At 30.6% G+C, this 14,716-nt stretch overlaps 1 protein-coding gene and 1 pseudogene across 1 annotated transcript; one reads left to right on the top strand and one right to left on the bottom strand.

The window, feature by feature from the left end:
* Positions 3,390-7,379, top strand: LOC109350682 (early nodulin-93-like). The gene is made up of 4 exons (XM_019591936.1): positions 3,390-3,708; positions 5,542-5,603; positions 6,336-6,411; positions 7,134-7,379. The coding sequence occupies exons 1-4, from the start codon at positions 3,594-3,596 to the stop codon at positions 7,229-7,231; spliced, it is 351 nt and encodes a 116-aa protein (XP_019447481.1). The 5' UTR covers positions 3,390-3,593; the 3' UTR covers positions 7,232-7,379.
* The window catches only part of LOC109350683, a 6,032-nt pseudogene continuing 1,578 nt past the window's right edge, over positions 10,263-14,716 (bottom strand).

Here is a 14,716-nt window from a genome sequence, read left to right as displayed (position 1 = left end):
CCTGCCCTACCCTCACCCTAGCTAAGGATCGAGGTAAGTTCGGGGGCGGGGATGAGTGGGGTGGGGTTGGAAAAGGCAACCCGATAACCGTCCCCATTAGGGTTGGGGAAACTTGTGGGGAACCTTTCCCCACGATTTCTTCAACCACTCATCATGCACAATGTTATTAATAAAGAAGTTAGACTAATTAACTAAGAAAAGAATGCAATCACATAGATCTCGAGGCACGTTTCGTAGATATATATAGAAGACTAGAACATTAGACATGGTGGATTCGAGGGTCGGACAAGCATACATATTTCTATACTTGTCCTTGCTCTGCAAATCACATGTTAGGGAAAAATCATCCTTGTCCATGAAACCACTTAAAAACATAGTTTCTTAGTCACAATTAGGGTGAGGTTGGAGGTGTATTTTTGAGTATGAATGTTCTTGCTATGGACACTTCATGTGGAGAGGTTCTATTTGCACCGTATTCACTCATATATCGATAACCACCTTCTATGGAGGGTCTTTCTTGAGGATTTCACAAAACATACAACAATTTGTGATCACTTTTCGATCATACCAACATTAATTATAGATTGCAAAATGGGTATTGTCTACGAGTCCGCCCGCATAGATCACAATTTTTTGCAGGCAGAACATAATATAAGGGAAATTTTTTTTCCAATAAATTATGATGTAATGTAATTTAATGTTCCAAGAAAAATGTGATATAATATAATTTAGTCAACTTTATAGAAAATATCAAAAAATTTAAAATTTTGTTCTCTTTCACCTACTTTATTTAATTTCTTTTTATTTTATTACATTATTTTTTTTATTTTTAAATTATTTATCAATACTTGCGGGCCGCTCGCATATCCATTAGCCCGTTGTAAAATGGACAAAATGTCATTTTGTCCACTAAGTTAATGCAAACATGCCCGTGTCCACTTAAATTATTGCGGGCCCGACCTGTTTTGCCATCTCTAACACAGATACATACTAGGATAAGTAACTTATTAGGATGTACTCATGTTGCACATGATTTAAACACAAGTGGACATTGAATTTATTTAAACACAAGTGGACATGTTTTAAATATGTATCCTAGAGGACATTGAATTTATTTAAAAATGAATTTCTGTAATTGTTTAAAGAATAATTATAATATCCCAAGCCTTATTTTTGGAAGTGATTGATTTTTTAAATAAGTTTCATAAGTAAAAAAAGGTAATAAAAATAAATATTGGCTATTAAAGGCAATTAAGTTCAATATCTCATATTCACTCATTTGATCCCAACCACATTAAAAATAAAACCACTTATGTTATATGAGGTGGACATATATGAACATCATAATAATTTCATGTCAAAGAATCATGTATTTCTTTATGGAATAACTTATGACACTTATTTATAGTACCACAGTATAATGGTATTGTCTAGTATATGATTAGTATAATATGCTCTTATATAAACTTTTGATATCATATATCCATGACCCATGAGACATTATAATCAATCTACCTATCATATAGTAGTCCTTATGCATTATTGTTGTCACCTCACACTAATATATGGCTACAGATGGTAATAGTTATTAAACTGGTAACAATTATGCTTCTTCATCCCATACTTATCTTATTTGGTAATAGTTATTAAACTCAATTCGAACCGACCAATCTGATCAGTCTAATCATGAACAAAGTATCTAATCAATTCAAGCCGATCTTATGATTAATTATTAACCAAAACCTATATGTATTGGCTTGACTCAGTTAATTTGAAAAATAAAATTGGTGACTCAATCAGTAGAACAATTCACTCAAACAGTTCAATCAGTTTTATAAAAATCTATTTGATCCAAGCAGCTCTTCTGATTGTTTATGCACCAAAACTTGTATATATCAATTCAACTCAGTTAATTTGAAAATAAAATCGGTGACTCGACCAGTGGAACAATTCAACTCAAACAATTCAATCAGTTTTATAAAAAGGTCAAAACGACATCGTTTTAATAGGGGAATTTTATTTTCCAATTATTTGTGATTATGTTTAATTGTTATACTTATAATTGTTAGTTTTTTTGAACAAAATTGTTATTTAATTTAGTTTACAAGTTATATGTGCACTTTTGTTTTAATTTACAAGCAATAATAACACTTTAACTCTTACTCTTATTCCCTCATCCTATCTAGTAGTGACAAGGAAAACATATCCTTAAAAATATCCAGTATTATGAACTCAATTGCTCTACATGTATTAAATACATTACGGTTACAAATGTGACACTCTGAAAAGAAAGTTATCTTTGTATATTTTTCTAGGTACAATCAAGTCAAGGTATCTTATTGTCCTTTGCGCAAGGAATTAATCCATTTCAGGATGTGATTGTCTCTCACAACAAATATCGCTCACAAGAATTGAACCATTAACATTTTAGTCATCTTAAGAATCTAGCGAAATCTTATATCATTAGAGCAATATTTTGTTAATTATATTTGCTACTTTAATTCTATAAAAGTATAAGAGCATGAATAAGCTCAATTTGATGACCATCCATATATTGCAATGTTGTCATTCTTATCTATATCCAAAAAGTCAATAAGAAAAATACAAACAAACCCACAATTATGGTTTTCAAAAAGCAAAATAAAAAAGGAAAAAAAATACTTTTAAAATCCATATATGTGACCAACCCCACATGCTCATAATTTAGGTTACAAAAATAATATTTAATTATTTTAATAACATACATGCCTAATGTCACATAAAACAAAATATATTTTCATAGGTGACTAGCATCATGAACATAACACCAAAATGAAGAGGAACCAAAAACCCTAAAAAAATAATAAGAAAGGTAGAAGATAACATAATTTAATTATCACATAACTTTTGTACATGATTAAATCATCACAAAAGTATCCAAATTGAATAAGGAAACGCAACAAAAACAACATTTATAACCTTATGTATGACAAGAAAAATCAATGATTCAAAGACAGGAAAATAAGATATTGATCTAGTCGTATAAGACCATGTAAAATTTCAAAGGTCCGTCTGCAAGTTGAATCTTGGAGGGGAGTAAGGGAAGAAAGATTTAAAGAGTCATGAAATACACTTATGAGATCACTCCGATTTTTCCCCTCCAAAGTCCAACTCACAAATTAACCCTAAAAAAACCAAAAAATAATTTGATTCTTTAAAGTGACACTTATTGATAGTCACATATCTCGAAATGGACTAATCTCATATGGTTGATACTACAAAACAAAGAAGGAATAAGGCAAAATAATGAGTTGGGAAACTAAGAAGAAAAGTGTGGTGATAAAGAAAAAGGTACATGGAATATAATAAATAATAAAAATGACATTTTTTTCAATGCGACATTAAAATTGATGTGTGAAACTATGATAGGATCATAAGAGTGTAAAAAGGGGTGTAACAATTTTTCAGTTTAATCGAATTTCAAAGATTCGAGGCCCACCCAGATGATAGTTTTGACCAAATTTTAGCCCAACCCAATTGAATTCAACCATTGATGTATCGATCTTTTAGGAAAGAAAAACGATTCAATTTGAGTTTGATTCAATTTTTGAAGAATGGGTATTCCATCTGATATGAGGGATTTGTGGGTTTCACGCAGAAAAGAAGGGTTTCTTATTGCTTCTCCTTCTGAAGAGGCCAAGATTTTGAGGAGTAAGAAATGTACTAATGGTATGTAATCTATATCTATTATCTTTTTTTGTAAAGTTAAATGATATCATATGTTTCATTTGTTATTTATTTATTTTTAAAACCCATGATAGTTAATATTATAAAAGTTGGCTCAATACACGAGACTCGTATTTGGGGTAGATGTGTTCTGTCTGGGCGAAGATACTGTTTCCAGGATATGATTGATCTGATCTAAAATTGCTTATGTGTTTTGGTTTGGATTGGTTAAGTTGATTGTCTGATGGATATTATTAGATTAGATGCATCTTGGGTTGATGATAAATGAGGCATTGATTGGTGTTGGATCAGAGGGGGAAAGTCACCTAGATCCTTTGTTTGGAACATTTTTAAGGAAATGGAAAATTGTTTTATGTTGTTTTTTCATTAAATTAAGGTTCTGTTTTGCAAAAATAGCTTAAGCTGTGAGATTTTAGGTAAAAGCTTATATCATTGAATGGCAAAATTAGTTGTACAAAATGGCTAAAATTTGTTGAGAAATTAAAGGACAAACATGACAATGAATGACATGGTTCTGCAAGAGTAAGCTCAGTTGGTAAAGTTGCGGGACATTAAGTGTAACCACCTATGTTCTAACTCGGCAGGGGTGTACTCCCACCTCGTCGTTAAAAAAGAAGACCTTGTCTCTAAAAAAGCTTACAGCTGATTGAAACCTGCTTTAATTTGCTTTCATAAGCTTGAAAGCTACAATTTTCTTTTCTTGCTACAATCTAACTTTAGATTTTGTTCGCCAAACATCTCGTCAAGCTTTTTGGCTTAGTTAATATGCTATAGTCTACCAAATAAGCTATAAACTTGTCGCTAAGCGCATACTAAGTGAAACATCTCTCATTCACTCTACTTTAACTTTTACTTTGAAATATGGGGAAGAGAGTTCCCTTCCTTTCATTTCCATTCCCCTCAACTCGAAATCTCCGGAACATAACATAAAAGGAGGGGATGGTTTTCCTTAATTTATAAGTAGTTCAGAAGGAAAATAGGTTTTGCTTATGAAAAATTGTTGTCTGCTATGATGCATGGGTATTCCGGAATGATTACCACATGGTACCATTACTTTTCACATGCACATGTCATTTTCCGATACAAACATGATAAAATACTATTTACCTTCTTTTAAATCATGTTCCTTCTTTATATATTTCGGGTTACTTGAATTTTTTTATATGGAAATTTGATGAAATTAATATCATCAGTACTCGTACCCATATCGATGCTACATAACTTTTCAGTTGATTGGTAAAGTAAGCATTGAACTTCATTGGAAGAGTTTGAGTTAAGGCATGATTACTTTGCCTGGTCATACAACGAATAAGCTTTTCCATTCGACTTTTGTCTTCGATATTTTCATGAACAAATCAGCGCATATGCAAGGCACATATTTTGGAAAGAGTTTTGAAACAAGCATCTTTAGTTGAAACTCATCTCTAATATCGAAGAGTATTGGAACTCTTATCCTAGGAAGTAGCTAGAATTATTGTTAAAACACTGGGTACTGTAGGATAGTTCATTTGTTGCTTAGGAATTATTCAAGTTATTTCTTCTAAATAGGTAGCCGACCCCACCTAGTGCGATAAAGACTTGTTTGTTGTTGTATTTCTTCTAAATAGGTAAGCATTCATTATCAAGTGTATATAGATATATCGGCTGCTAAGTCTGAAAATCATTCGAGCATCTTGAAATCTTATTTTTATTCTAAGTCTGTCATCCTTAAGTAATAAGTAATAGTATTATTATGAGAATATGATATCTCTTCAAAGGTTTCCAGAGATCATGAAAACATGAATCATATACCTTTTAACCTTTCTTAATATGCAGAGGGTGTGCGTGCTGGGTTCAAGGCAGCTTCCATTGCATGTGTCGCAAGTGCTGTGCCTACGGTATGTATTTTTCGTTTTATCGAGAACTTGCTGATACAGAGTACAGACACTGTGCTACTTATATTTTTATTATAAAGAAAAGTTCAGAGAAACAGAATTTATGCAGTCTTTTGGGGGCAACCTTTTCTTTTAATAAAGTCCCATATTCACCTGTGTTTTTATTTCTGCATTAATTCGTGAAAAAATTCTTATAATGTCAAAGGTTCTTGTATGGCTATAAGTCTTTGGGCCCTGATCATCTTGGTTACGGAATCAGCAACTTAAGGATACGCTGACCGAAATCTTTTGTAAATTAAAGCTGTATACAGAGTAGTGAACAGTTCGGATCCAAGGGCATATTGCACTCTATCTCTCTTCCATACCTCATGCGGCTATATATTATAGTTATACTAGTAGTAAGTAACAATGTAGAATGTTACTGTCCCTAACATTCTGATACAGTGGTGGTAATGTTGTTAAAGTAATGTTGATGGATTGAACTTCCATATGACAAGTTTTATTTCAAGACTAGTTTACTTTTTGAACCTTTTTGTTCCGGGCTACCAATTTCGGAAACCTAATCAGCATTGTGATGAAGAAATCTGTTAAAAAGAATAACTTTTGGTTGTCCCTATTGATAAAAGATATATAATGTTTGATTTTGCTATTATGTCAATATATGCCACTCTATTTAGTAATGATAGTACTCATATTGAAGCTTCTTTACATAAGTTGCATTTCTTAAATTCGCAGTTGACGGCGGTTCGAGTGATTCCCTGGGCAAAGGCAAACCTCAATTATACTGCTCAGGCACTTATCATATCTGCTGGTATGATCTCAAGTTAAAACTATGTCACAACTTTTATTTATGACTTTTAGTCATGAATGTTATTAGGTTTTGTGATTGGCTTTTGACCTGAAAGTCATGAGTTCAAATCCTGGAAATAGCCTCTTTGCTTACGAGGTAAAGTTGCATATGTCTACCCTCCCCAAACCACAATAGGTGGGAACTTCGTGCACTGGGCCACCATTTTATGTTATTCGGTTTTGTACGAATGAGTATAAATCTACGGTAATCACCTAGTAGAAAAAGGCTTTTATTGTTGAAAATAAATCTCTACAGTAAGTTCTTTGCATGGTGATTATCTGCAATTGGCTTTGAAGCAAGCAATAATACCTTATGTGAGCTTATCAACCAATTCATATATTTATCCTTTATGTGAATGAAAATGATCACATCATTTTGATATTCAACAGAGAAGGAACAGAGTTCATTTTTTTATTCCAGTAATCTAGTGGTAAATGAAAGAGGGTGACCCTCGGCACAACGGTAACGTTGTTTGCCTTATGACCTGAAGATTATGAGTTCAAATCCTACAAGATTCACTACATCTACCCTTTCAGACTCTACTAGGTGGGAGTCTCGTGCACTGTATCACTTTTTTTTATAATCCGAGTGATAAATTAATTGCTTGATTTATAAGTTTTCTTTAGTTTGACTCTTTTTGCAATAAATTTGAAGTTTAACATTTGTATTTGGTTGGTGAACAGCATCCATTGCTGCATATTTCATCACTGCTGATAAAACAATCTTGGAGTGTGCAAGAAAAAATTCTCACCTTGAAGATTCTTTGAGACACAATAACTGATACAATTATAGCTTAATAGCTGCAATAAAAGTTGTGTTGTGTCTTCTTCCTTTGTACTTTTCTCATCTCATATAACTATATTTGTTTAATAATAAAGATGTAAAATGTTTTTATTGATTTATTCATTGTGTACTTAATTTGTGTGATATGTTATTGGCCATATTCTCATGATCTAAAAGATCCAAAGGTGAAGTCTTTTTTTTTGGGGGTCATAACCACCAGTATCTCCTCATTAAATGGATAGGAAACTAGTCTTTTTTGCAATATGTAATTGTCTCTCTTAACAAATGTTGCTCCCAAGAATCGAATCTTTGATGTTTTAGCTTAACTGAGGATCTAGTAAGGCCTTATACCACTAGACGACCACCTTATTGGTTTGAAAGGTGAAGTCTAATATTGGAAAATCAAAAGGTGAAGTCTATATATAATAAAAAAGAATATATGTTACACTAAAACCTCTACCAACTATTATAACTAACATTACTCATATTCAATGTAATTTTACTCACTCCCTTATCATATGATTTTATACTAGTGTATTCTAAACTTAAGATCAATATTAAACAATTAATTTGTTGACAAACAATATCATCAACGACAATAATTTATCTTTTAAAACAAGATCTTCTACAAAATGATAATGTTGTTAATATCTTATTCTTGAAGAAAAGATAACATGATCACACTTGTTGGTAGAATTGGAATATTACTTTATAAATTTTAACTAGCATGAATGTAGAAACATATTACTACTGGAGTTAAGCACCAATTTTAACTAGCATGAATGTAAAAATATAATGTTACAAACATGATTTGCCTAAGGTTAATGCTATAACTAGCTAGTTTAAAAATGATAAATTATATTGTAACTTATAAATTTCGAAAAAATAGACTAAAATTTGATTAATTATATTTTCTTAAACATAAATTCGCCTAACATCTCAAAATTTCTAGACATGAAGCTATTATAGTTATAATTTGCATGAACAATATTTTTGGCATTAATAATATTAACTACCTACAAAGAATATCACCCAAAAAATCTCCTATAAATAAAAAAATTTCATTATTGTTCATAAGACATGAAAACATAAAAGAATCAAAACAATATCTAACATTAATTGATTGGATGACTGTGTTGGAAGAAACTCTATAACATCATCTCAATTGGAAAGTTCACTGTATCTATGAGCTTGAAACCATAGGTCAGGGCTTGAAACCGAGACAAGGAAAATTGGTAAAGGACATGTCCCATTTGCAAAATTTTATCCACATTTTTTTTGTTCAATTGATTTGGTGATGTTTGATAATCAATTTAAGACTTACATCATTAATAATGCTTAACAATGTTGAATTTAATTCTTTGAAGTGAATCAATAATATTTCAAATAAGTTTGTTGAAAGTGGATTGTTTACTTATTAATTTACCTTCTTTTAAAGTTAACAATATAGTTCTAGAAAGAGTTTCTAATCAAATGAGATATTTATTGATGAATGATTGTCTAGTGACTTATATCTAACTAGAAATGTTCAACAACAATTTTAACGAATTGATCATTCAATGATTTTAAAATGTAAAATCACGTAGAGTTTAATTATGAAATATGCAATTTACGTGATTAAATATATTTAAATTTTATAATTTGACATTAATATTTTCATTATAATGATAATTATTATTTTAATTTTTGACATCTTATGCTTCTACGTCCTATATTAGGTGCAGAAAAAAATTTGTTTAGTGCTTATATTGATTGGTGATAGATATTTGAAAATAAATTGGTGATAGTGATGTGAGACCCTATTAAATTCAGAAGGAACAAATGGTCAAGAGTTTGGTTCCTAGGAGCAACACTTGTCGAGAGGGACAATCATGTATCTGAAAATGATTAGTTTTTTACCTGAGAGATATCCTTATTAGTACAAAAAATGTTATGCTAAAGAACAACCACTTAAAATAGTTATTGTATTAATTTTGAAAATTAATTCTCCAAATTTATAAACATGTTAAAAAAATTATTTAGAGTAATGATTCCTAATCAATATAGAAAATAAAAAAAAGTTAAGTGAAGAAAAATGTTGTGGAACCGACCATAACTCTATTTTAGGTACAATGGTTAAAAAATGTGAAGAATGATATCGTGAATTGAGAATAACAAAAGACAGTGATAATAGAAAGTAGAATTAATTAAGCTTCCTAAATTTTAGTGAAATTACATAAACCACCTTTCACTTTTTTATACCTACTTAAATCCTCTAGTTTTTATACTTTCATTACACTGACTATCATTGTATGAGAAATAAGTGTATCTTTTAAACAAAAAATGTGATAAAAGCAATTAAGTTAAACAAAACATGATATATTATGAGGAAACATCCAAATAATATACAAATCAACGTATCTTTATTATTTTTTGTTACAAAATTCATCAACAATTCTAAAGAGATATTGTTTAAATCGCACTTATACTATATCGTAACGAACCAAATATAATAAAGAGGTATCGACTCATATATTATTTGGACTTGTCTCTATATTAAACTATGTTTTGTTTAACTTAATTGCATTTATAACATTTTTTATTCAAAAAATCACACTTATTTCTCATGCAAGGGTGATCAATGTAACCAAAGCATAAGAATTAAGGGGGTTTATGTAGGTGTAGAAAAGTAAATAATGGTTTGTGTAATTTCATTAAAACTCGGGGAGTGTCAGTGTAATTTACTCTAGAAAATAACACAATCATATTAAGGTGATTTTATATAGAAACAAAGCTGAAGTTTTCCTAGTTTTTAAAAAATGGTGTGTCATTTATTTTCCAACTTGTCAAAAATTAATTGGGGGACAATGAGAGACAAAAGATGGATATCCTATATTCTCACAATGTCCATGATGGCAACCACAACCCGATCATACTTCAACCACAACCACAATTTAAAATAACACTGCTAATTCCCCGACTTAAAGAATACAAAAAGTTTGATCATAATAACGTTAATTAACAACTAAATTCGAACAAAAACTTATCCTTGTAACATGACATATAATAATGCATGAGTTGATGAATTTAATCTAAGCTTTATACATAAAGGGTTTGTATTTATGAACAGCTTTATTCAATCCATGAACAGCAGCAAATGCTGCACCTAATGACACTAACAAAAAAACTAAGTTTAGGGTTTGAAGCCAAAACCACCTTAGTGTTCCTTTTTTAATCTTCTCTTTGGCAATGACAACTTCAATTGGAAAATATATGACTAAGGGCCAGAATGCCATGGCTCCAAGAAGGGCTAGCATTTCATTGAAGAAGGGCATTGCCATGGCTAGAACAGTTACAACCACTACAAACATGGTCCTCCATATAAGCCTAAAAATATTTATGCTGAATTTTATGTTGCCAATTCTCATATGGTACTCCCTTTTTATAAAACTTGAGTCTGACCATCTTTTACCTGCTAAGGTTTCAACTATACCAAAAATGGGTTGGCAAATTACCTGCATGCCCACAATTTATTCAAGATCAATGGTCTTTTCAGTACAAAAATAAGGTAAATAGGCATAGTTTATGTAAACCCTAACTTGGTTAAATGATCAGTAATAACTCATGTAGTTAGGTACTTCACTCCGGTACATAGAGTGTTGAAAAAGTTAAGAGTTTATATTAACTCATCATCTTATCATATCGTTTAAGGAATCACGCTTCTTATTATTATAATAGCATGTTCAATCTTATATCACCTGATGACTTGTTATTACTCATTACACAAGCACTCTATTAGGTTAGCTTAACATGATGAGTGACTCATTGTTAAGGGAAATAGTCTAATTCTATTAAAAGTTTTTAGGACTTTCTCTCAAGTTAATCATTTAGTCAAAGAATCTACTAAATTTTTAACCCTGTATACATGAGTCACTCTTAGAGCTCCTATTGAGAGTCCAGTAGTTCTTAACATTTGCAATAGTTGCAGTACTATCATAATGGACAAAAATAGTTGGTGTTAGTCTTTCCCATAAAGAAATCCTTTCTAGCAAGCTTCTTAGCTAACTTGTCTCTTCACTAGCGATAGTTCTTTCACCTCAGATTGCTTAGTGAGTTAAGCTAAGATAGTCTATTTCTTTGACTTCTAAGAAATAGCTCTAATTTTTTATGCTAAATATATAGTCACTAAATACTTTAGAATCATCTGATAGATTATTCTAATATGTATCGTTATATCCTTCTAGGGTAGTGAGAACATTCTAATAATGTAACCAAGGTTCATAGTGGCATATATGTGCTCTATACTAGGCCATGACCCTTTCAACAACATGTATATGCTTTATACTATGTCTACTAGTAAAACTATATAATAATTCTACAACATATGTAATATCGGAGCTAGCATACCATAGGTTACATAATAATTCCATTGACTTTAAAAGCATGTAAGATTATTAGACTGTCAAATTTGTCATGTTATTATTTAGGAGCTTCTGTAAAATCATACAAAAATTTATCTAATTTAAAATTCATATGCTCTTGGGTATGAATTAAAAAATATTGAGGTCGATATGTGTAGATTTTCTCCTCCAGTTCACCAATTAAAAAACAGATTTAACATCCATTTCATGAACTACTAGATTGTGAGTATAAACAAGAGAAACCAACACCCTAATGAATGTTAGTATAGAAACTAGTGAAACAGTATTAAAGAAATCAACAAGATTAGCTTGATACATATGTCAACACCGCCATTAAGTTTCAACTTTTTTTCAAAATACACTTACAACCTATAGGTTTATAGATGAGTTATCGAACTTTCTAAAGAAATCTCTTTCATTTTATACTTGTGAATATTTTAAAATACTTTCAGGCAAAAGACATCTTATCTATAATTATAATTGTTCATCTAAAATCATTAATTCAGAGATAATCTCATGAGAAATATTGTGGAGTTCATGAGACAATGCTTCCACAAATTTGTCACATTTCATCATCTTGTACTTCAAGTAGTGATTGGCATCATATTTCATTTTTCTAGCTTCCTAAGTTTTATACTTTAATTTTCTTTAAGGGAAATATACCAAGAATATAAAAGGTAAGTAATTTGAGAGAAATTAAACCTGGTAAGCTCCAAGAAGGTGAACAATAATGAATACATTGGCTATGTCAATAAGCCAATAAGGGTTTTTAAATCCAGAACCCATGAGAATGCTACCAGGAGTTTCTGAACCAAATGCAGCATATCCAGTGCAAGCAGATAAGAGAAATATAATTGTCATTGTCAATATTCCAATCATATTTGCCATCTTCATCACTTTATTTTCTGGGGGTGGTGACTTTAATGTATCCTATTTTTCATACCATCATGAAAATACAACAAACTTTAATATGTAATAACAACATATACATATACATGTTTAATAATATGTTGCCATAAAATATACTTCAATCCTTTTGTTAAAAGCACCTTAATATTATTGTATTAGATACTTCATATTTGTTTGAAACGACCATTATTTAACTCGATAAACCTAATTCATGAATCAAAAGAGTTGGAATTAAGTTAAACTTGGGTTGTATAGTTCCACTCTTTAAGTTCATGAGTTGTTTCAACTATATATATAATATTCTTAAATTTATACATTAAATAAATAATCATCATTTGAGATGGTAAATTGAACCAATCAAACTAATAAGTTAATCTATATAATTCGTGAACTCTTAATGAACTAAATCAATTTAAGCTAACGAGTTTAATGTATCAAGTTTTAAGTTGGAAAAATAGCTCAAATGTAACCAATTTTTTTCTAAATGGATTGACTTTCATGTAAATAACATTTTTCAGCTTGAAGTTTTATAAGTAATAAATTAAAAAACAAGGAAATAACTGAAAATATATATTATGAACATTAAAAAAGGTCTTATTTATAATTTGTTCATACCTGTATATCTATAGCAATTTGAATATAGGTGCTAGCAAGAGCAACATTTCCTAGTGAAAGCAACATATTCCACATTTTGTCTGTTGAACTTTGCTCCTTGCTTCCCCCAATTAAATATGTACTATTCCCTGTCCCTATTCCAATCCACATGTTTATCCAAATGTAAAAATGAAAATATAAATTTGAATAGGGAAATTAATTACCTTGAATGATTGTAGCAAGAGAAAGTCCAATACTAATAAATGCATAACCAATAGACATGGTAGCTGCTAAAATGGAGAGCCAAGCTAGATTATGAAAATTTGGGATTTGAGACAAAATGATTTCAACAATTCCAAGACCAATCATGTATGGATTATTTGAAAATTGGCATGGATTAACGTTAGATGAGTGAAAAGTAACAATGAATTGCATGGGTATATATACCTAAGATAGTTTTGACAACTTCCATGTAAGTGTAATTCCTGTTGGCAGTGATAGGAGATCTATAACAATCAGCAAGAAGATTAGAAGTGTAGAGTGTGACAGAAGCAAAGACAAAGATAGAAATGTAAACTTTATTTGAAGTCATGTATAAATGGATTTTAAGAAATCATAGTTTTCACATCCATAAGAATAGTTACAGATTACTAACCTTTCCCCATGGTGATACGATCCTCCATTTAGTTGTTGTTTGGTGTTCTTGGTTTTTTTGAGTAACTTTTCTATCTCATTCCCGTTCTTACTATGCTCTTCCTTAAGTGATGGTTGATAGAACAATCTTTATGGGCAGAGATAGAGACAATGTTTATGGTCTTTTTTCTTGTTAGTATAGTGCTTCCATCAAGCACTATATATAGGCTCTTTTCCAAGAGTCTTAACATTTCATTGATGACTCTTCATCCAAGAGTTATGTCATGAAACAATGAAATAATATATTCATTCATGTCACAAGAGGCATATTTCTTACATTCTCCCACTTGTCTCATGTGACAATACAATTCATGATTTTATAAACATCAAACATAATGCGCATATTCAGAATATGTTTTCCATATTCATTACATTACAAGTCATGATTAAGAACAAGAACTAATAAGAGTCATGACGGTTGTACATCACTTATTCGATATAGTCCCTTCCATGTACTACTATATTAGCTTTATTCTTAACATGACACATTAATGAGAATCATATAATAATGTCATTTAGAAAGAAAATTTTATTTTCAACATTATCATTCTCACATGTGTACATAAGTGTGAAAATAAAATATTAATCAGAAACATAAATATTAACGAGCTCGAAGTGTCAGAATATTGAGACTTTATTAATAACATAATGTTCAACATTCATTTGCAAACATAATACCCATATTTGTTACATGACCAATAAATATTTTGGACGGTAACCCTTTCGTCAAAGGGTCTGCAATCATAAGGTTAGTGCTAATATGCTCAATTGACACTCTAAGTTTCTGAACTTCTTCTTTAACGGCAAAGTATTTCACCTCCATATGTTTAGCACCTTTGGAATACTTGTCGTTTTTAGAAAAGAAGACTGCTGCAGAATTATCACAA

The sequence above is a fragment of the Lupinus angustifolius genome, chromosome LG06 (assembly GCF_001865875.1).
Source record: "Lupinus angustifolius cultivar Tanjil chromosome LG06, LupAngTanjil_v1.0, whole genome shotgun sequence".
NCBI lineage: Eukaryota > Viridiplantae > Streptophyta > Magnoliopsida > Fabales > Fabaceae > Lupinus > Lupinus angustifolius.
This window is presented reverse-complemented; position numbering and strand designations above follow the sequence as displayed.

Coding starts and splice junctions, on each gene's coding strand:
- LOC109350682 (XM_019591936.1), top strand. CDS start 3,594: ATGGGTATTCCATCTGATATGAGGGATTTGTGGGTTTCACGCAGAAAA. Junction 3,709..5,541: donor GAGTAAGAAATGTACTAATG/GTATGTAATCTA, acceptor CTTAATATGCAG/AGGGTGTGCGTGCTGGGTTC. Junction 5,604..6,335: donor TCGCAAGTGCTGTGCCTACG/GTATGTATTTTT, acceptor TTAAATTCGCAG/TTGACGGCGGTTCGAGTGAT.